We start from the raw sequence: 22,611 nt of genomic DNA on the forward strand, positions 1-22,611 counted from the left end.
CATTTTATCACATTTATTTATTTATTTACTTATTTAAAGGTTTTATTTATTTATTCATGAGAGAGACAGAGAGAGAGAGGCAGAGACACAGGCAGAGGGAGAAGCAGGCTCCATGCAGGGAGCCCGACATGGGACTCGATCCCAAGTCTCCAGGATCATGACCTGGACCGAAGGCGGTGCTAAACCGCTGAGCCACCCGGGCTGCCCCATTTTACCACTTTTAAACGCTGAAATGAATAGAAGAACAAATTAAAATTATATCTGTAGTATATAAAAGAAAGTATTTCACAAAAATAAAAAAATGTGTTTTTTATTTTATTAGGCTGATGTGTTTGCAGGAACTGAAGTTAGGCATTTTAATTTTTAGAAAATTTTAAGTTTTAGAAAATGAATACGTGCTTATCCAAGTTTTCACATTCTCCTTCCTGATATCCTTCTGGGCCTCTCACTATTTATTAATGCCCATGTCCATCTCCCTATACAGGGCAATAACCTAAGTGATATCACACTGTCAAGAATTTAGAACAGATTGTGGCTCAGAAAATTTAGGTCAACTTTGGATTGACTTTATCTGTCTTGGCCCTAAGATGTTCACTTATTAGATAATTAAGAGCATCATTTATGATAAAAACAAGGTAGACCAGTTTTCTTATTACACTGTTGTAAGCACTTCACCATGTCCCAATTTATTCCTCATTGCACCCCGCACAGAGGTTCTAATCATTGGCCTGTTTTATGGTTGAGAAGATGGAGACTTTCTCAGCACTGTTTTCCCTTAGTAGTCCTGATCACTGGGTACACACATTTGTAGAATACAGCCCTTTGTTTTTACAGTTTGCAAGGTTTTTTTTGTTTTGTTTTGTTTTTTTCAGTTTGCAAGTTTTTATACTTTTGCATGTCTCGAATTATTTAGATCCTCAAAACTGTGCTGTGAAATATCAGGAACTATTCAAGCCAACTTTTTAATGATACAGCTAATAGTTACTTTTAAATTTGCCATGTCAGAGCCATTTTTCTTCATCAGTCATTGAAACAACACGTTTATGTTATCTACTCAGTGCAAGGGGAATGAGATGCCCCTGGGCTCGGCACATGATACACACCAAAGAACTATTAACTGTGGTTGATAATGATAAAATAATACCTTGTTAGTAGCCCATTACATGCACTATCTCATTTAATCTTTGTAAGCATCCCATGAGAGAGCTGCTAGTACAGGCAGGATAATGTTCTGCTCACCATCATAAGTAAGCACAACTGTTTCAAATCTAATAAATGCTTATTGAGAACCACTCTGCAGATTGTTAAATACCATGGAGAATAAATAGGCTAGTAAGACACAGTCCTCACCCATGAAAAAGACAAGGTCATAAATTACTATAATGAAAGTCAGGTTTAATATAATGAACATAATAAGAGAATTGCAAACGAAGAGCAATAGAGGTGCAAGCCAACAAGGCCAAGTCATGATTGGTTAGGCCCTTTCCCAAGATGGGCCGTGGAGGGGAAGAGGATTTCATCAGGCCAGAGAGCAAGCAGTGCGGTGGTCTAGACTCAGAACAATAAGAACAAAGCACAGAGGGATGAAAGCACTCTAGCTGAACAGAAGTACGAGGCACATGGAAAAGAGTAATAAAAATAGGTATTTTTTTTATTGAGCAGTGACCAAGCCAGGCACCATGTGAAGCAATTTACATGAATTATTTTAATTAGTCCTCAGAACTCTTTGATGTCAGTGCTGTTAATGTTCTTGTTTTACAGACAAGAACACTGAGACATAGAGGCCAAAAGCCCCCAGCATTCATAATTAGGGTCGGTGGAGGCAGGTCTTGAATCCAGGAATGCAGATTCCAGAGCCTACATTCTTACGCAATGCACCAAACACCCCATTCTCCTTTCCCTCCCATGAGTGGGAGAAGAAACTGGAAAGATGGCTCCAGACATTATTGCTGCTGGCTTGAGTGCCCAATATTAAGTATAACATATTAAAGTACAATTGCCAGTTTGTAGTAGAGAAAATCGGTAGTCCTGTTTTCAATAGGAAATGTCAAGTTTCATGTTCACAGTGGTGGTTTTACCTAAATGAGTATCTCTACTATTTTTCTAGATAGTTCTTAAAAATGGAAAGAAATGAAAATATTTATTGGGTTTTCTATTCCTTAAAAACTTATTCTTCAAGTTACTGAAGTTAAAGGGGAAAACAATCATATCTAATTAGGTCTATAATATTTCAAGAATAAATGTTAAGGAAAGCAGCTATGTTTATTTAATAATGGATAGTGCGGATTCTTTGATTAAGGATATGGAGGATATTCTCTGCTGGCGTAGCCTATTCATTGCTATATTGCACTATTTTACTGAGGACAAATGAGTTTGACCAGCCACTTTCTTCTTTGATTCAGGCAGTTAGATTTAAAGAATGAACCATAAGGAAAACATTTTTCTGAAAACCCATGTTATATGAATGAAGTTTTGGCAGAACAATTACCATTCCTGAAATTTTATTCTTCGTCTAGATTATGATAACAGCTAATACACAGTTAAAGTTCAGGTGGACACCACATTGGTTTTAGATAACTCAAGGATGTATATGTACATTCTCAGGAGGGAAATACACGTGACAGTCATCAGGTGGCATTGGTAGCTTTATCTTGTCTATTCACAAGTAATGATTACTCTGCACTAGCTCATCTGTGTTCTTTTGCCTGGGTGAGGCTAGGTTTGGATGACTGGTTGGAGTCCTTTCCAGTGGTAAGATTCTGTGATTAACACAGCTGATAGCAGTAGCATTTGGAAGACCTTTGACTATGGTAGGACTGCGGTTTACTGTGATGGAGTTGGGCATGGCACAGACATGCAGTGAAGACTCTGGTTCGCAGTCCAAAAAGAGTAATTGGGTGCAAATATTTCAGTCCTGACTTTCAGTGGTGGATTGTGTTTTAAATTCAGTTTTAATATAAAAATCTAAACTAGTTTCTTTCCTGTGGAATGTACCATAACTAGCTGATATCTTCAAGTGGTACAGAAATCAAAGTAATTAAATCAAAGTAATTATGTGTACTCAGAAGGATTCCATTCCTACTCTGTTCTGTCTGCCGCCCCTTCCTACAGTTACCACTTTTATCAGTTTCTTAAGTATTCTTTTCTTTCTTTATATAGATATCATCAAATATGCATATAGAGACTTAATTCTTCCTTATACAGAATATAACATCTTGTGGACATTTTCTTTTTTCACTGAGTAATGCATTTTGGAGATCTTTCTATGTCAATATTTAGAAAGCTTTCCCATTGTTTTTATGACTGCATAATATTCTATTGTATTGTTATACTATAATTTATCAGCTTCCCTATTGATGGGCATTTGGATTAATTCCAGTCTTTTCCTATTAAAAACAATGCTGCAGTGAAGAGCCTTTTTCTATATAATAGAAATTCATCTTAATGTCAAATCAAAACCAGGTACATTTGTTACCAATTTAATACCCATTATGAAGCTTTTTATTTTTTTGAGAAATTTCACACATTAGATTATTGTGTTTGTTTAGAATTCTTTTAATGCTATGTGAAGATAAAAATAGCTTAGAATATGTGCACAAATATAAATAATTTTGACAGCATCTCAGTCAGATTTTTTAAATAACTTTCCAACCTAGTATCTATGTCATTTTAAAAAAGCAATGTAATTTTTGTTAGTAATTTCCAGTGAGGATAAATTTTCTAATTAGCATTTTTTGCTCACAACAGTGAATTTTCCAGTGTCTTTGACATTCTTCTTAGGGGGCAGTATAGTGATGAGTCTTTAAGAAGCAGTTAAGAAAGTGGTCGTGTTTATGAAGAACAAGCCAAAGTAAACACTATCAGTGTGAATCATGAGGATTTTAAAAAATTAGCAAGGTCTTCATATCCAATAATGACAGAGTAGCTTGCTGCAGAACAGCCCACCAAATGAGAATAACCAGAAACACCGAACAAAATATTTTTTAGAAGTAAGTTTGTACCTTTGCTCCTGGAAATATGAGATAGATCTATTTTTTGCTTATTCTTCCTGCTAGTACAGGTAAAAACCTTGTACACTGACTGTATATGAAGCAAACATAAAGTGAATTTGCAAAGTAGAGAGGAGGCAGATTGACTAAGGACCATGGGATTTGAGGAACAACACAGTGGTCATTTATGATAAAAATGGAAGTAGAGAGAACTTACTTAATGAGAGGCATCTATAGCTCAAATCCTATTACTGATGAAAGACTTAGTGTTAAGAAGGCAAGGATATACGCTGTCACCATTGCTATTCGACATGGTGCTAGTAGTGCTAGTTAGCACAATAAAGCAAGAAAAGGAAATAAAAGATGTTAGATGAAGGAAGTAAAAAAATAAAACTGTCCCTATTTCAGGTGACATGATGGTCTGTGTACAAAACCCCAGTGAATCTACAAAAACTTCCTGTAACTATGGAGATGTGTTCAGCAAGATTGTAGGATTCAGCATCAATTCACAATGATCAATTTGATATCTTTGTTATTTCTTTTAATTAAAGTATAGTTGACACACAGTGTTATATTAGTTTCAGCTGTACAGGGCAGTGATTCAACAAGAGTATACATTATGTTATGCTCCCCACAGTGTAGCTACCGCCTGTCGGTATTACAGTATTACAGTAATTACAGTACATTACAGTACCATTAACTATATTTCCTATGCTGATCTTTCATCCCCATGACTTACTCATTTCATATCTGGAAGCCTGTACCTCCCACTTCCCTTCACCCATTTTGTCCTTGCTGCACCCACCCACCCCCGCCCTGCAACCGCCAGTTTGTTCTCTATATTTATGGGTTTGTTTCTGCTTTGTTTGTTGGTATATTTTAGATTTCACATATAAACAAAATCATATGGTATTTGTCTTTCTCTGACTTATTTCACCTAGCACAATGTCTTCTAGGTCCATCCATGTTGTTGTAAATGACAAGATCTAATTCCTTTTTATGATTATAATCATAATATCAGAGTAATATCCCATTGTATATGTATTCTACATCTTTATCCATTCATCTATTAATGGACACTTAGGTTGCTTGCATATCTTGGCTGTTGGAAGTAATGCTGTAATAGTCATAGGGGTTCGTTTATCTTACTGAGTTAGTGTTTTCACTTTCTTTGGGTAAATACGCAATAGTGGAATTACTGGATCATTTTCAGTTTTAATTTTTTTGAGAAACCTCCATTCTGTCTTCTACAGGGGCTGCCCCAATTTGCATTCCCACCAATTGTGCATGAGGGTTCCCTTTTCTCCACATCCTCATCAACACTTATTATTTCTTGTGGTTTTGATTTTAACCATTCTGAGGTAATATCTCATTATGGTTTTGATTTGCATTTCTCTGATGAGTAGTGATGTTGAGCATCTTTTCATGTGTCTCTTGGCCATCTGTATATCTTCTTCAGAAAAATGTCTTCAGGGATCCCTGGGTGGCGCAGCGGTTTGGCGCCTGCCTTTGGCCCAGGGCGCGATCCTGGAGACCCGGGATCGAATCCCACATCAGGCTCCCGGTGCATGGAGCCTGCTTCTCCCTCCGCCTGTGTCTCTGCCTCTCTCTCTCTCTCTGTGACTATCATAAATAAATAAAAAATTAAAAAAAAAATAAAAAAATAAAAATTAAAAAAAAAAAAAAGAAAAATGTCTTCAGGTTCTCTGCCCATATTAATTGGATTACTTATATAGGGTTATTTTTTCTTTAGTGTTGAGTTGTATGCATTCTTTATGTGATTTGGGTATTTATTAATCCCTTATCAGATATATTATTTGCAAATATCTTCTGTTCAGCAGTTTGTCTTTTCCTTTTTTGGATGGTTTCCTTCACTGCACAAAAGCTTTTTACTTTGGAGTAAAAGTAATTTGATTTCTCAATTTGATTTCTCTTAATGTGTGGAACCTAAAATTAAAATACAGTACCACTTACAATTCCACAATAAAAAATGAAGTGCTTGGTTATATATCTAACAAAACATATATAGGACTAGTGTGCTAAAAACTATAAAACGTTGCTGAAAGAAATCAAAGAAGACCTAAGTAAATGGAGAGACATGCCGTGTTCATTGATTGGAAGACTCAACCTATTAGTGATTCAGTTCTCTCCTAATGGATATATAGTTAACACAGTATCAAAATCCCAATAAGATATTTTGTAATTGTAGACAGGATTATTCTGAAACTTATATGGAAAGGCAAAGGAACTAGAATAGCTAAAACAATTTTGAAAAAGAAGAATGAAGTGGGAGAAAATATTATTCTTCCTGATTTTTAAGACTTAATATGTGACTATAGTAATCAGAACTATGTTTTATTATTGGGAGGACAGATTAAGGGATCAATGGAACAGAATAGAGAAACTAGAAATACCATCCATCCCCATATATATCCACGTGATTTTTAACAAAGATGTAAGAACAGTTCAGCGTAGGAAGGATAGGTTTTTCAAGCAAAGGTGCTGGGATAATTAAATATCCACAGACAAAATAAGAATCTTGATCTAAATATCACACATCATGCAGAAATTTATTCAAATGGATCATTGAAGTGTAAAACTGTAAGAGTTTTGACATACTGTCATAGGAAAAAATCTTTGGGACCTAGGACCTGATAAAGAGTTCTGAAACATAACACCAAAAACTTGATCCAGGAAAGAAGTAATTGAGAAAATGGTATTCATCAAAATATCATGCAATGCTTTTTTCCTTAGACATTCGCTATTGTATGAGAGGCCTGAGGCTTAAGTCCACATAAAGCTGCAGATAAAAGTTAGGTGACAGATGAACCTTAATTTTATGAGGGCTACAGAATTAAAAAATGAAGCTCAGGGATCACTGCATCTGTAAGACCATCAAATTGAAATTCTGGAATGGAAAAATATAGCCAAAAGTTAACATTTCAATAGATGTGTTTAAGAACATACTGAGCAAAAGGGAAAATTGATGGATTGAGGATAAGCTATGAGAAAATTATTTTTCTTTTCCTTTTTCTTTAAAATCATGATAAATGTACTCTTTAATCTCCATCCCCTTCATCCCCTTCTTCTCCCCCTGCCTACCTCCCCTCTAGTAGCTATCAGTTTGTTCTCTGGAGTTAAGAACAAATGGTTTGTCTTCCCCCCATTTTTTCCTTTGCTTGTTTGTTTTGTTTCTTAAATTCCACATATGAATGAAATCATATGGCATTCGTCTTTCTGTGATTGACGTGTTTCATTTAGCATGATACTCTCTAAATGCATCCATATTGTTGCAAATCACAAGATTTCATTCTTTTTTTATGGCTGAGTGATACTCCATTGTGTGTGTATATCCACATCTTTATCCATTCATCAGTCAGTGAGCACTTGGGCTGTTTCCATAGTATGGTTATGTAAATAATGCTGCAACAGACATAGGAGTGCAGTTACCAGAAAAGTTATAACTGAAGAATGGAGACAAAAAAGAACCCCCCCCAAAATTTTTTTTTAAAAAATGAGAAATACAGAAAACTACGTTAAAGGCATTGAGCCAGAATGAAATACATATATGTGACGGAATTCCCAGGAGGAAAACAAAGCATTATTTGGGGTACAGAATCAATATTTGAAGAAATACTGGTAGAAAGATTTCCAAAGTTGATGAAAGATAATGGATTAAGATGGATTTATGGAGCACTGCCCTAAGCACAATAAATACAAATAAAATCAGGCATGTGTCCATCAGGATACAAATTTCTGAAAACAGAAGAACAAGAGAAAAACTACAAACCGTTGGAAGAAGGACTGTAAGTAGAATAGAACAATTAGTTGTTAACATCAACCATTTGTTGGGCTCAGAAGCCTAAAGAGAAGGTAGAAGCCGGCACAGGTTTCTAGAGTGCCAGAAGAGTAACCCTCACAGTGGATGTTACCCAACAAAAATATTCTTAAAAATGTAGGCAAAACTATTTTATAGTGGGGGAAAAATACCAGTGAGCCTCTGAGTGAGTTCATGCAGAGATTGACTACAACAGGAATCAGGAAACTTGGAGATAATGGAAGTTTTCTGTATTTTGATGGTGGTACAGTGTATTAGAGCTCATTACATCAAATGGATGCAGTTTATTATTCAAAAATTATATACCAATAAAGTTAATTTAAAAATTCAAGGCAGATTTCTGCTTCCAGCTACGATTAAGAAAAGAGGGACTGGATTTATCTTTCCATCTGAAACAACTTTATTTTTATTTTTTTTGAAACAACTTTAAAAACAACTTGGAAAACAATGAAACAGTGATTTTTAGGACATTGGGCATTAGGCAGCAAAGGACAGTGATCTCTGGGAGGTGGGCTACAAATTAAATGAATGGTTAGATCACACCAGCTTTCTGCCTGAAGAGTTTCCAGACCGCACTATTGGGAGGGGCATCTGGGAGAAGCCCAGCAGTCTCTCTGGGTTGAGACTTACACGTGAGTTCAGGGAAGCCAAGGAGGGGTGGGGTTTGCAGAAGTAAGTAAGTACTAGCAAGTGTGTGTGCATTTGAGGAAGCTACTTGAGACTAAGGTAAGAACCACCCTACAGGTTTAGGGGGGCAAATCCTCGGACCTCCCATAAGTCTGGGAATAGTTTCTGCTTCCACCAGGCAGACTGCAGAACCTCATAGTTCATATGGCAGAGAGTAATCTCAAAATGGTTTTGCCTCAGTAGTGGGGCAAGATTATCCTCACATTAAACACTGCTGTTGTACTAATTAAACAGAATTTAAAAGCACGAACTGAAAGGATCAAACTTTTTCCAAATAGCTATGTCCCGGAGCAAAGCTCAAGCACCCTCAGGGCTTTATGGCCCACACTCTGAGAACTGCCTCAAAATGAAATACTATGACTCATAGTGACTTTTAAATTTCTGGATTAAGTCAGACAACATGAAGATTTTACAGGAATTTGAGAAGTCAGTTGTTCTCATGGTCTTTGCCGCCCCAGTAGCCTTCCTGAGACTGGGACACTAGGCAAAAAGAGTTGAAAATGCAGAACTTCAGATCAGTTCTGAGAAGCTGATGCTTCATCTGTTTCTGTTGCCAGAGGGCTCTGACTTTATCATTCATCTTCCCAGAAACTCAGGGCTTTGCAAATCAGATGGCAGTATTTGTTCCTTTGATTCTGTTGAAATATCCACTTCATTAGAGGAAGAGCAATTTTGTGTACTGATGGTTCCTAGCTGTGAGAGCCCATGTCACTTTTGGTGCATTTTAAGGATACTTGGCTTTCAAGAGCTTCATCTCAAATATAAGCCTTTGTCCTATTGACCATCATTACTTTTTTTTTTTTTTTAACCATCATTACTTTTTATGATAGAACATTATTGAGGTTCCAAACACTTCCATAATGCTCTCTGTGAAAAGCTGATATGCAAGCATGGACTTTTGTATAGCATGACCTTGAGATTATCCAAAGCAATAATCCTAAACTGTGGATAGATACAACGTGTTCCCAGAATGGCTTCTGGTGTCATCATAACTCCATTTGGAGCATTACATGGAAGTATTATATATTCATATATGTAAACCCATACAGATATGTTTGTGTGTGTCTCAAAAAAAAATGCTGTTATATATATAACCTAATAATGACTCAAAACCCCAAACCTTAGCTCTGACTCCGTGTACATTTGCTCTTTCTCATGACACATTCCTTATTATATTTACATAACTCCTCCTTCTGCTCCTCTTACCCTGGCAGGGAACATGGTTGCTGACTAAGGATCCCAGGAGCCTGCATTCAGAGAATACCACCTACCTTGATTTAATTGCAGTAGAAACCAAGAACAGTAGTATTGTCACGTTAGAGGATAGAACAGTGACATTTGGCACAGTTTCAAACCGGAGGAAATTTGACATTCTAACACATTTCCTAATCCTCTTAAAGGCTCCTTCTTCTCACAAGCAGCAGACACCAGTTTGTGCTCCTAGTTGCCAATGGAGTTCACTAGAGTAGGAGAAATCCGTCAAAAGACGGCGGCACACTGTCTCATTGGCCTTGGATTCAGCTTCTCCAGAGGTTTGGGGCAAGTCTCTTTACTTCCCTCTGTAGTGAACTCCTTTTTTATATAAACGAATCCTTTTGAACATTGCCCAGTGAAATCTTAGGCCTTTATCTGAGAAGTCTTAAAAAGCCATCTACAAATCCAGTGTCACTGTGATGCTTTCTCTGGAACAGAGTGACTTTTGTTTTGCATTGTGGCACAAGAAGGCTGATCTGAGAGGCACAGAGCCAAACAGCAAATCACTCAAAGCCCCTTCCTTTCTCCACATGGTTTCATCTCTTTGATAGCTCTCCATGCAGGGAGAGAGTAAGGATCTGGCTGTATTAAGGACTTCTTTTGTAGTTGACACAGAGCCTACTACTACTTTTTATTTGTTGAGACCTAACAGGGTAGGTACTCAGATTAATTCTAAAGCCAAGGTGCGATCTCTACCTGTGGGAGTCCCACTGCAAGCATTAGTCAGCCACGGTCAGACATTTGAAGCAGGCCAGCAGAGAGAAGGGTGCAATGTCAGTAGTGTGCAGTAGGTTTTATTCTAACTTCTTCTGTTTCGTTTTTCCTACATGTGGTTTATGAAAATAAGTGAAGTCAAATGTGTTTCTGTCAATAACTTAAATGAAGTAGAAATAATATTCCATTATTGCTGTATCCAGTTATTTGAAAGTTTCAGACTTGGAACTTTACCTTCTGCTTGCTGGTATAGGCAGAGCAAGGTGGAGTCAATTCTGTGCAATTATAGCACTTTTAGGGAGCTCTCATGTCTGGGGGTGTTATATAAAGGCCGTGGAGCTTCCTTGTCAAATAGGTACTATGCAGTGGAGGGAGGAAGGCAAGTGAGAGATTTTCCCCCATGACATTTTCTTGTTACTATTCGGAGTCATTTGGTTTAGAAAGTTGGAAAGAGTAGCTCAGGTTCACAGTCCCTTATGTAAAATGACAGGGATTGGATGTGTTTCAGAATTCAGAAATGTCCACATTTTATAAGGATAACAATGTATACATCATATAGTAATATTCCCAGTGGGTTCTGAGCACCCCACAATCACATTAATATTTCCACAGGGGAAAAATGTGAATATTCACATAATGTAGAATAAATTAAAAGTACTAATGTACTTAAATAAATAATAATTTAATTAATTAAATTAATTAAAAGTACTAATCCCATATCAAGTTTTACTGCCAGATGTGTTTGCTTAAATTTGATTTTTAACCTTTCAACTTCAGAAGTGCAAATCAGAGGCTGTGGACTATGTTGGAGTGCTAGAAATCAAGACTGCTTGAATCTTGGTAATATTTAATGGCGCTGAGTCACGGGACTGAGTTTGTGGTTTTGTGTCTCCCTACTAGACCAGTCACTTCCTCTTTCTGTGCTCCTACTCTGCTGATATGTCACACAGGATAATATTAGCTGTATGGGCTATTGTGAGGATAAGCTAATGTATCTTAAATACTAAACAGCAATTGACATATAGTGAATATTCAGTAAATCTTAGCTATTAAAATTTTGCCTCTTCCCTTCCCCTTTTCACTTTGGGAGATGAAAATTAACTGATGCAGTGGTTGCAGTGCCACTCTGGAAAGAGGACAAAGCAGTATGGAGCACCTCGATTTCTGTGGGGAGTTAAGAGTCTAAATTTTTATATTGGAAGCTAACATCTTGGGGCCTCTGGGTGGTCACTTGGCTGAGCGTCTGACTCTTGGTTTCAGCTCAGGTCGTGATCTCAGGGTCTTGGAATCCCGCCCCATGTCAAGCTCCACACTCAGCAGGGAGTCTATTCCAGATCTTCTCTCTCTGTCTACTCTCCCCCCACCTTACTTTCCCGCACGTGCACTCTCTTTCTCTCTCAAATAAATAAATAAATAAATACGAAAAAGAAAAACTAACATCTTGTTAAATGACTAATACCACCTTAAAATTTGTTTGCAGAATGACTAGACTTTTCAATGATGTATAAATATTTTGATTAATGTTATATCATATTTAAATCTCCTGAATGATTTGTTTTAATGTCTCTGAGGAAGGAATATTTGCCACTAGCTGATTTGCCATTATGAAACCCCTTTTAAAGTTTCTATTCAGGCACTCATCTTTTAGAAAAATACTTGAAAAGTACACTGTTGATGCTAATGCTCTAACAAAGATATAACTCAGATTTATAATTTAATATATTGGAAAAATGGCATGGGGAATGAAATTTTTTCCAGTTTTACCAAAGACAAAAAACCTCACAAGTAGATTTATGGGCTTTATAGTGTGAAACAATATATTTTTAAGTATCTTATATAAAGTGAACCTCTGCTTTTAAATTTGTAAAGCCTTCCCTTTCTAAAAGGGGGAGATGATTTAAAAAAACCGGGATTGAGGTAAAATGGCGGGCTCGTGGTGCTGCTGACACAGGGATGAAAATAGTTATGTGTGGAAGCAGAATTTAAAATCCGTCTCTCTTCAAATCATCCTTCACACCACCCAATAGCATCTTGATTGACCATGGCATTGGCAACAGTAAAATGGGCAATATCAAACAGAACTGTCTGGAAACATTTATTTCCAATTCAAAATGGAGCTTTGTATTGTGTTTGTCATAAACCTACGTATTCTCCTCTACCAGATGACTATAATTGCAAAGTAGAGCTTGCTTTGACATCTGACGGCAGGACAATAGTATGCTACCACCCTTCTGTGGACATTCCATATGAGCATACAAAACCTATCCCTCAGCCAGATCCTGTGCATAATAATGAAGAAACACATGACCAAGTGCTGAAAACCAGACTAGAAGAAAAAAATGAACACTCTGAGCAAGGACTCATGATAGAACAACTTAGCAAAATGTTCTTTACTACTAAGAATCGTATCCTCACGGACAGTATCATAGACGTCTTAGGAAACTGGATCCTCCAAAGACAGATGATACTGAGGTTTTCAGGAATCAAAAAGATGTTATCTTTTGTCACATTTGCCATTTGAGAAACGCAACTGAGTATATTCACTAATATGTTATATAGCAAAATAATAATAAAATGTCTTCATATGTTAAAAAAAATTACCTTTTGTTGTCAAGATGTTTTTTTATAGACTCATTTTGTATTTGTAATCCATTCAGAGAAATTCCCTACAGTATCAAAATCTGTTCTAATGATGTGTGATCTTGGTGTACAGGAAGTGTTAATTCGTTTTCCTAGCCTTTTATCTAAATTTGTGAAGATTATAGTTATAGATGCTTGTTCTACTGTCTTTTTTTTTTTTCTCTTTCTTTTTTTCCTTTCTTTTTTTTGGATTAGAGGCAGAAAAATTAAAACAGAATGGTTTCAAGGGGGCTGTATGGGTGGCTCAGGGCTTGAGTGCCTGCCTATGGCTCAGGTGGTGATCCCAGGGTCCTGGGACTGAGTTCCCCATCAGGGAACTGTAGGGAGCCTGCTTCTCCCTCTGCCCATGTCTCTGCTGTCTCATGAATAAATAAATAAAATCTTTAAAAAAGAAAAAATGACTTGAAGAGAAGAGAGATGTTAGCTATATGATGGGCGTGTGCTCTATCGACTCCTAAAAGTTAGTGGGCAAGGTGGGTCTGTCTCTATTTATATGCACTGTACTGCCTCTCTCCACAGCTGAACTATCAGCAGAAGGTTGGCATCATGTACTGCAGAGCCGGACAGAGCACTGAAGAAGAGATGTACAACAATGAGTCAGCCGGCCCGGCCTTTGAGGAATTCCTTCAGCTATTGGGAGAGCGTGTTCGGCTCAAAGGATTTGAGAAGTATCGTGCGCAGCTTGACACCAAAAGTAAGAAATACTTAGACTCTCCTGCTAGGCTTATTTCCTTCCTGCTGTGTTGATGTTCATCTGCTAAATTGCCCATAAAACAACATTGCCATTTACTGCGGAACACTGCTGGTGATAGGGGAGAGGAAGCCAGAGAGGGAGGATGTGGCACCAAAACAATTGAAGACTATAATCAAAGTAACTAGGATGGGACTGTTAAAAAAAAAAAAAAATAGTGTTATCAGAAGTGTTGATGAAGTAGTAGAGCAGTGGGTGCAAATCATGCAGAATTGCTCCTGGATAGTGTTGCATAAATTTCACTATATTTAGCTGAATGTTAGAGTGAGTTAAAAATGCCAGAATCTTAGAACCATCTGGTTGTAAGCCCTAGAATTTTTTACTTTCATTAATTTCTTTCGTAATCCTGATGCAGTCATCTATGCAGTTAGCCTTTGTATGGTATGTATGTATTCTATTAACATTGAGGGCTTTTGTTTGCTTATTTTCTATTTTTATTATTCATAGTCTAATTGAATCCCTAAGAAAATCGGCTTCTTAGCTTTGGTATTAGTTTCACTCCTGATATGTGTTGACTAAAAGTACAATGATGAAACAGTTGTTTTAGCTATGGCTTATGAACATACAAGGTTTTACACTGTCATTCCCCAAATCTTTAATAACATAGTTAAGTTCCTAAGTATCTATTAAGGTTAGAGTATGTTGATGTCTGCTGTGTGTCTGTGAAGAGACAGTTTTAAATTTTATCTCAAGATCCATCCATGGACACCTGTGACCTGTTTTTCTTTGAGAGGGTCTTTGGATTAGCACATCTGTATTGCAGTCTATAGTAATCTCTCCGATTTTCTGTACAGGAAATTAAATAAGGAGTTGAGTCATGAAAACAGAAAAGCATTCATAAACTCCACTGCAGGGAAGAATTTCCTGTTGCCATGGTTTTGCTGTTGCCAACTTGGAAACGACATGCAAGAGAGACTATTAAAGCCCATAAATAGCCTCAACTCTTAAATATTATTTTAACGTTCCATACTGTGCCTGCAAGTGCATAAAATGTTCAATCTCAATATGCCCTGAGACCCTTCTTTTCCAGATGCTCTGACATTTGCCCAATACACTTCATTCATGTTGTCCCAATTTGTTGTGTTATATAAATTATCCTTACCACAAAGAGCTATATGAAAGGGTCTGGGAAGAGAATATAATAAGCACCCTGGTTCTTTTTTTTTTTTTTTTTTTTTTTTTTTAATATATAGTATGTTAGTTTCAGAGGTAGAATTTAGTAATTCATCAGTTGCATGTAGCACCCAATGCTCCTCACATCAAGTGCCCTCCTTGATGCCCATCACACAGTTACCCTATGCCCCCACCCACCTCCCCTCCAGCAACCCTTAGTTTATTCCCGAGAGTTAAGAGTTCCTTATCGTTTGCCTCCCTCTCTGTTTTTATCTTATTTTTTCCTTCTCTTCCCCTAGGTTTATCTGCTTTGTTTCTTAAATTCCACATATGAATGAGATTGTATAATTATCTTTCTCTGATTTATTTCGCTTAGCATACATAATACCCTCTAGCTCCACCCACATCACTGCAAATGGCAAAATTTCATTCTTTTTGATGGCTGAGTAATATTCCATTGTATGTATATACCACATCTTCTTTATCTGTTAATCTGTTGATGGACATCTGAGCTCTTTTCCAGAGTTCAGCTATTGTGGACATTTTAAGCACCCTGATTCTATACATGAATGGCTAGATTAGAAACTGATAAGACTGTATTTTTTGTGCATTCACATATTCCCAGGCACCTCTTCATGATGAAAGTCAATGTGAGAAGTGTATAGTAGGATGATACATTAAGCAGTGTGGCATCAAGTAAGACACTGGAATAAGCAAAATAAGCACTCTATGCATATTTTGTCCCAATATCCCAATGACTGTGAAAGCTAGAGGGGGATAAACCTAGATTAGCGAACTGTCTCTAATGGCACGTTTTTATAATGTAATAATTCAGCAGGGAAGGAGTTCTCTTTTCACTTACAGTGCCCTCGTGGCAGGCCTCTATAACCTTTCAGGGTAAAACTGATGAGCAGAAGAGTCTGTAGTTTCTTTTTCTGCCCTTTCAGAGTATCAGTTTTTCTCCAGGTAACAGAAAGAGAATATTTCTAGTCTAAAGCTCAGAAAAGAGGCAGTTTGTTATCTCTCTCTGAGCTGATAGGGTCAAAACCAGCCTCTGCATACTCCAGCAGCCTCTCACTGGCCATGGCATATCCAGAGATGAGACTTTGCTCTGTATGCTAGGAGGTCATTTCACTATATTTTGTCCAATCTTATTTTGTGTCACCTAAGTCTTTCTTTTAATATAATAATTGAAAACAGAAAATACTGGGGTGCCTAAGTTGGTTAAGCATCCCAGCTCTTTATTTCAGCTCAGGGCCTTGATCTCAGGATCATGAGATTGAGCCCCAAGTCAGGCTCTGCTCTGGGCATGGAGTCTGCATAAGATTCTCTCTCTCTTCCTCTGCCTCTCCCCACTCTTTAAAAAAAAAAAAAAAAAAAAAAAGAGGAGGGGGAGAGAGAAAGCTTTCCAGTTCAACTGTTCTTAAGGATCGTATTCTTTACATTCAGCAGTGTAAATGTGATTGGATCTGTTGATTCGTAGTTTTCATCAAATAAAAATAGTAATTGCCAGTTTTTTTTTTTAAGATTTTATTTATTTATTCGTGAGAGATGCAGAGACATAGTCAGAGGGAGAAGCAGGGAGCCTGATGTGGGACTCAATCCTGGGACTCCAGGATACCCTGAGCCAAACCACTCAGGTGTCCCCGTAATTGCCAATCTTGACTTATTTTTTCCTGTCCCCATCTTCTGAATATTCAATTATACATACATTAGGTCACTCACTGACATACCATGGGTTAATGAGGCTCTGTTGATTTATTTTTTTAACCTTTTTTTCTATGCTTCCATTTGAATAATTCTTATTAATATATCCTCCAAATTCACTGTTTTTTCTTTTCTTCCATAGTGTCTTAATCTGCTGTTAATCCAGTCCAGTGAAATTTTCATCTTCGGGGCCAGAATTGAATTTGGTCCTCTTTTCTTATATTTCCTACTTTCTCATTAAGTTATATTGTTCTTTGAATACTTGAATGTATTTATGATAGCTGTTTTAAAGTCTTTGCATGCCAGTTCCATCATCCTTCATATGAGGTCTCCATTTAACAGATTCTCTCCTGCTTTTGAGTTCTATGTTACTGCTTCATGTGTCTGGTTACTTTTGATTGGAGAGTGTATATTGTGAATATTTTATGGTTGAGTGTCTAAATTTTGTTGTCTTTAAAGAGTGTTGAGTTTAGTTTTGGTAGGCAGATAAGTTACATACAAAACAGCTTAATCTTTATAAGCCTTTTTCTTAAGCTTTATTAAAGTATACCTAGGGCAGTTCTTTACTAATTTATCTCTTCTACTGAGGCACGATTTTTCTTATGTCTGAATACCTGCATGTTTAATGAGGTCTCTACTGTGGCTGGTTAGAACTTGAGTGTCTTTGAACCTTATGTGGACTGTGAGAATTGTTTGCTTTACAATTCTCTGGTAGTTTTTCTTTGCCTAATAGTTTTTCTGTTATTGAGGTATAATTGACACATGGTATTATATTAGTTTCAGGTGTAGAATATAATGATTCAATATTTGTGTATATTGTAAAAGTCTAGTTACCATGTGTCACCATACAAGGTTACCAAAATTTTTTTTCTTGTGATGAGAACTTTTAAGATCTACTCTTCACAACTTTCAAATATGCAGTACAGTATTACCAACTATAGCCACCATGCTATACATTACCCTAATAGTTTTTCTTTGCCTGGCTTTTGGAATCTTAACTCTCTGTGTATGCAGCTTATACTATTTAACCCAAGACTCAAGGGGGCCCTTATGCAGATTTCTGAACCCCTTTCACAGTGTAGCTCTGCCCAGCAAATATCAGCTACCTCAGGCTTCCTAAACACAAGTATATTTTGGCTTTCCTCTTCAGAGCCATGCTCTGTGCTGTTGTTCCAAAAGTACCTCCGGGTAGAAAACCTAGTGGGATCAGAGGGTTCATCTTCTTTGGCTCTTTTTTCTCTAGGATCATTATCCAATGCTGCCTATTATAAAAATGTGTGAAAAAAGGCTGTTTCAGATATTTTGTCAGTTTTTTAGTTACTTATAATGGGAAAACAAGTCCTATACATTTGTCATCTCATGTAGCCCCTCACAGACCTTGCTGAGTACTAGTTATTCCCATTTTACAGACTTGGCTTCTTTAGATTAAAGTGCCCAAGGTTAGACAGGTAATAAGTACTTGGGAAGTAGAACAGACCCTAGTGCAATGGTTGATGAAGTGTTCAGAAAAAGCATAAATGTACAATTAAGTACAATGAAGCCCAGAACTCTGCCTTGTGGTTGTGTCCATCCCTTTCTCAAGCCCTTGGGCTCAAAGTACCCAAGCCATCTCAAGAAACGGCTCTGCTTGTCATGCATTACAGTTCTATTCAGATTTTTGATGGAGCTATTGAACCATTTCTTGTTTTTCCCAGTTTTTCATACAAGTCTCTTTTCTTGGTTCAGAAATAAGGTCTTTTAGCAAACAAGCTACAGATGTGACAGGGGTTGGACCAGTTCTATAATGAAGACATTTTCATTGGTGGATTTTTTTTCTTCCTCACTTTGTCTCCGTATTTGGATGACATGACCTCTAGATAATTACCATCCTCTCATACAGCAGTAAAGACAAAAATAAACTTACCACCAAGCAGTTTGTTGTTTGAAAGCTGGAGACCACCTTCATGTTTAGCTGTGGATATGGATGATTATTTGGAAAATCATTTCCTGGATGAGGCTCATTTGTCAAGACCCAACACAGGAGACTTTAGAAACCCTTAGTAAAGCATTCCTTAAAAGCCTTGCTTTCATTCATTTGCTGCAAATTAGTGAATGCTTGTTGCTTCCCCATTTTTCAGCAGTGTTACGTACCTCTGAGATTCAGAGTCTCAGAAGAGATACAAGCTTTTTCATAAAGAAAATAAGTCCTTTATTTGGAATATTTAAACTTTGATAAAGAACTGGAGACAACTACCATTGCTTAAATGCTCTGTATATGCAGAGGGCCATTTGAAGTTGTAGGCACTAAAGGTAAAGGTTCCTACTTAAGGAAACTACACTTTTTACCTCAACTGCACAAAATTCTGAATTCTAATCACATCTTGAGCTTCTTCTTTATGGGCTAGCCCTTTCATATACATTATTTCACTTAATCCTCAGAGCTGTAAGAATATCAACAGGCAGAGAAGTGAAATGACCTGTTGTCTTTTAGCAAATGATGTTGCTGTTATTCAAATTCAGATATTCTTACTTCCAAATTGGGAATCCAGGTAATTGTAGGTGTCTTGCCAAGTGAGTCATTAGCAGAAAACAGTAGGGGCTAACTCCTGAGTGCCAGCCTCGCACCGTCTCAACTTTTCTCACCCCTCTGTTACTGATTTTTAAGAAGCTCAAATGTGAGGCTCCGTGCACAGTGTACATTCACGTGCACACTCACACATGCCTTGAACTGAAACAGTGTGGATTCTTCTGTCATGGTCAAGGGCAGGACAACAAACCCTTCTTGGTCTGACCCTTACTGAAGTAAAGGAACACATCTCCTGGCCATGGCTGAATGTACCTTGAAAAAATACTAGTAGACACGGTGGATGCCAGAGCAGGTAGAAATTCTTGATTTCCCCAAATACTTCATTAGTGAGTGAGTGCATAGTACCGCAAGGGCAGAAGTGTGTCTCCTCTTGAATATGTGCTGATGTTCCAGATGTCAGTACGGGGCCCTGGCTGTGTTTCTGAGCATTGACTTCTGCATTCCCCAGACCCTGAGGTAAGGTGCATAAATGGGACATCTGAGGGTCTTCAAGGGGTGGTCCCCAGCAGCCACTTGACTATTATTATATTTCAAATTAAATAAAGAGATAAAAATGCGACCTACAAGCAATCTGATTTCATCTTGCATTTGACATGTTCTGTAGCGGTGAGTACATTTAATTAATGGAGCTTAAGCCTTCTTCATTCTGTTGACTTTATTTAGCCAGCGTGTGTTTAGTTAATGAGATTACTTTTCTCATGTGTTCGTAAATATTTAAAACTAGAAACTTTCCTGAAATCAAATTCCATAGGCTTGTTTTCTTTCATCTAGCTTTTCTTAACTCCAGTACATCTGTTAGTGACTGAGAAATGGTTTTTATGAAAGTCTGATTACTTTTCCTCATTCAGATTTATATACATTCACCTTATCAACGAAGGTTTCAGACTACCTAAAAAGTAAGAGTTGAGCCCAAAGGAGCAGTCAAGGATGATTATGACACTATCTGAAACTATTCTCCAAACTCATTAATTAACCAGTTCATACCATCTTCAAATAGAAATGCCTAATGTAGGATGTTATCATGTATCTCCACTTTTTCAAAGCAGCTGAGAAAAATATTGTCACCATTCCTCAATTATTCAGTGCCTTTTATCTACACGGAATATTAGAAATTTTACTTTCTATGACTTACCATAGAGTGCTGACCTTATTAGTGGGTGTGTGCCACTTGCTGGTAATATGATTTGCAAGCAAATAATGTGATTATCAAGATGACCCATAGGATGCCGGAATTTACTTTTTGACTTTTAAAGCTCCTCACCAAATATGAAGGAGCATTATCTTCCTTCCATAACTCTCTTCTTTTTTTTATTTTTTTTTTTTATTTTTTATTTTTATTTTTTTTTCATAACTCTCTTCTTAAAGCATATTTCCCTTTAGAAAATTTTCAGCATATGTTCTCTTCAGCCAGAGAGAAAAGGACTTTTGTCATTTTCATTTTCCTGATTGTCATGCTATTAAATTTTTCATGGATTCAGGGTTTCAGGGTCACTAAAAATATATAGTAATAGCAACAGTGGATGCTGTATTCTTTAGAATATATAACAAACCTCATTTTCCATTCTCCCCGATAAAGGTTAACAATTTTGTTTTTATGTACTTAGTATTTTCAGGATTTTGGTATTCCTTTCTTCTCAGAAAGGAAAATTTCATTATTTTGGCCCTTTTTCATCTCGGAAACTTCTGAAACTATTCAAACTGTTTATCAGCAAAACTTGGGAGTTTCCAAAAGTCCCCAGAAAAAGGCTGGTCAAGCAGTGTACATTTTGTAAATGAGGCATGCAGAAAGGAAAGAGAGAATGTGCCAGCAGTAGAAAAACAGATTATCTTCAGCGTTGTCTTCCATATCAGCTTCTCTCTCTGGCAGTAGAATCCTTTTAGAATTAGACAGACATAGAAAGCGAAATGTAATTCATGAATACTAGATGACAGTCTCTTTTCTGGTTGATTAATTTTGCTCAAAATTGACTTGAAACACATGTAAGTACATGTCAAAGCTGACACATTCACTTTAAGGTTTTAAAATGTCCTAATCAGTTCAAGAGTTATTTATAGCAAGAGTCCTTAACAGTAGATATGTTCTTCATACTTGAGACCTGTCTTAGATAGTTCAGTTATTTATTGTAGTAATTTGTAGTTTTTGTGTTGCTGGTCATTAGCATTTAGAAGATTTTTTTTTCCTTGGGAAATTATATGTTGGTACATATTTTTTCAATTTTTGAAGTGTAATCTATGCTTTATTTCACTTTTAGTTTGCTTTTAACCCTTTGCATCTAATGTCAGCTTTAAAAATTAAGATCCTCCAAGAAGCTTGAGGTTGAAACACCAGGCCCTTGAACATTTTTACAAGTCTTTCTGCAAGCCACCATTGTGGTCTATTCTTGGAGCAGTGCCTAAGGGCAGTGGAGCTACTGCATTACAGTCACCCTGGGGGTGTTTATTAAAATAGATTCCTCTGCCCAGCCCCAGACCCACTGGGGGTGGTGCATGGGAATCTGCCTTTTAAACCAGTTCTCCAGATGCCACTGTGCATACTAAATTTGAGAACGACTGCCTCTTGGTGTATGCCAGGGGCTTTGTCTTGCAGCTTCTCTAAAATGCAGGAAACTGTTCTGGTCCTCAATGGTATGGTTGATGCAGGCTTGAGTTTACCCAGAATGAACGCACTTCTGTCATTTTGCAGCCTATTAAGTCTAGTGCCTTTAAGACTAGAGGTACTCCCTTTCGTTTGGACAGTTAATAATTCCCTTCTCTGGTGTCCAGTGGTTTGTGGGCAATTGGTTTGTTAATGATCAAGTGGTAGAGGTTGCTGTTTAAGAAAGGTGAGAGCAGAGCACAGTCTTAAAACATTGTTGGACATTGCTCTAATATCTTTGTTATTCAGTGTTACAGTCTTGTTAAATTTTGTTTCTTAAGAACAAAACATTTCTCTTAAAAGTATTGGAAAAGATGTCCTTCTTCTGATGTCTGTGGACAGAATTCAGGGGTGTATAAACTTGGATGGGAAATAATTTTACATTTATTTTCACTGACCCCTAATTAAAATTTAACACTTCCTTCAGTTTTGAATGTAGGCAGCCAACTACAGTTGTGTAAGTTCTACCTATGATTTTATTGCAGGCAGAAAGTGAAGATATTTTCATACTATATTTTTCTTGGAGATCCTTCAAAATATTGCTTATGTACATCACTACTTCAAAATCATAGTGGTTATTATTAAATCAATTCCTAAAACTTGTTATAGAAATCTAACATCATATTTTAAAATTATTTTTGCTAACTGTATTTTGACAGTATAATGGAGTTCTATTGAAATCATATATATTATACATCTACAAATATTATTCTGAGA

General features: G+C 36.9%; 1 protein-coding gene and 1 pseudogene across 50 annotated transcripts in view; both read left to right on the forward strand.

Moving 5' to 3' along the window:
* The window catches only part of SIPA1L1 (signal induced proliferation associated 1 like 1), a 371,521-nt gene that overhangs the window by 261,481 nt on the left and 87,429 nt on the right, over window positions 1–22,611 (forward strand). For all 50 annotated transcript variants that reach the window (XM_072761869.1, XM_072761890.1, XM_072761879.1 and 47 more), the window contains one exon: window positions 13,642–13,816. In XM_072761869.1, the coding sequence (XP_072617970.1) occupies window positions 13,642–13,816 (175 nt within the window). The remainder of the gene's footprint in view (window positions 1–13,641; window positions 13,817–22,611) is intronic.
* LOC112927137 (large ribosomal subunit protein mL42 pseudogene) lies at window positions 12,507–13,029 on the forward strand (annotated as a pseudogene).

The sequence above is a fragment of the Vulpes vulpes genome, chromosome 6 (assembly GCF_048418805.1).
Source record: "Vulpes vulpes isolate BD-2025 chromosome 6, VulVul3, whole genome shotgun sequence".
Taxonomy (NCBI): Eukaryota; Metazoa; Chordata; class Mammalia; order Carnivora; family Canidae; genus Vulpes; species Vulpes vulpes.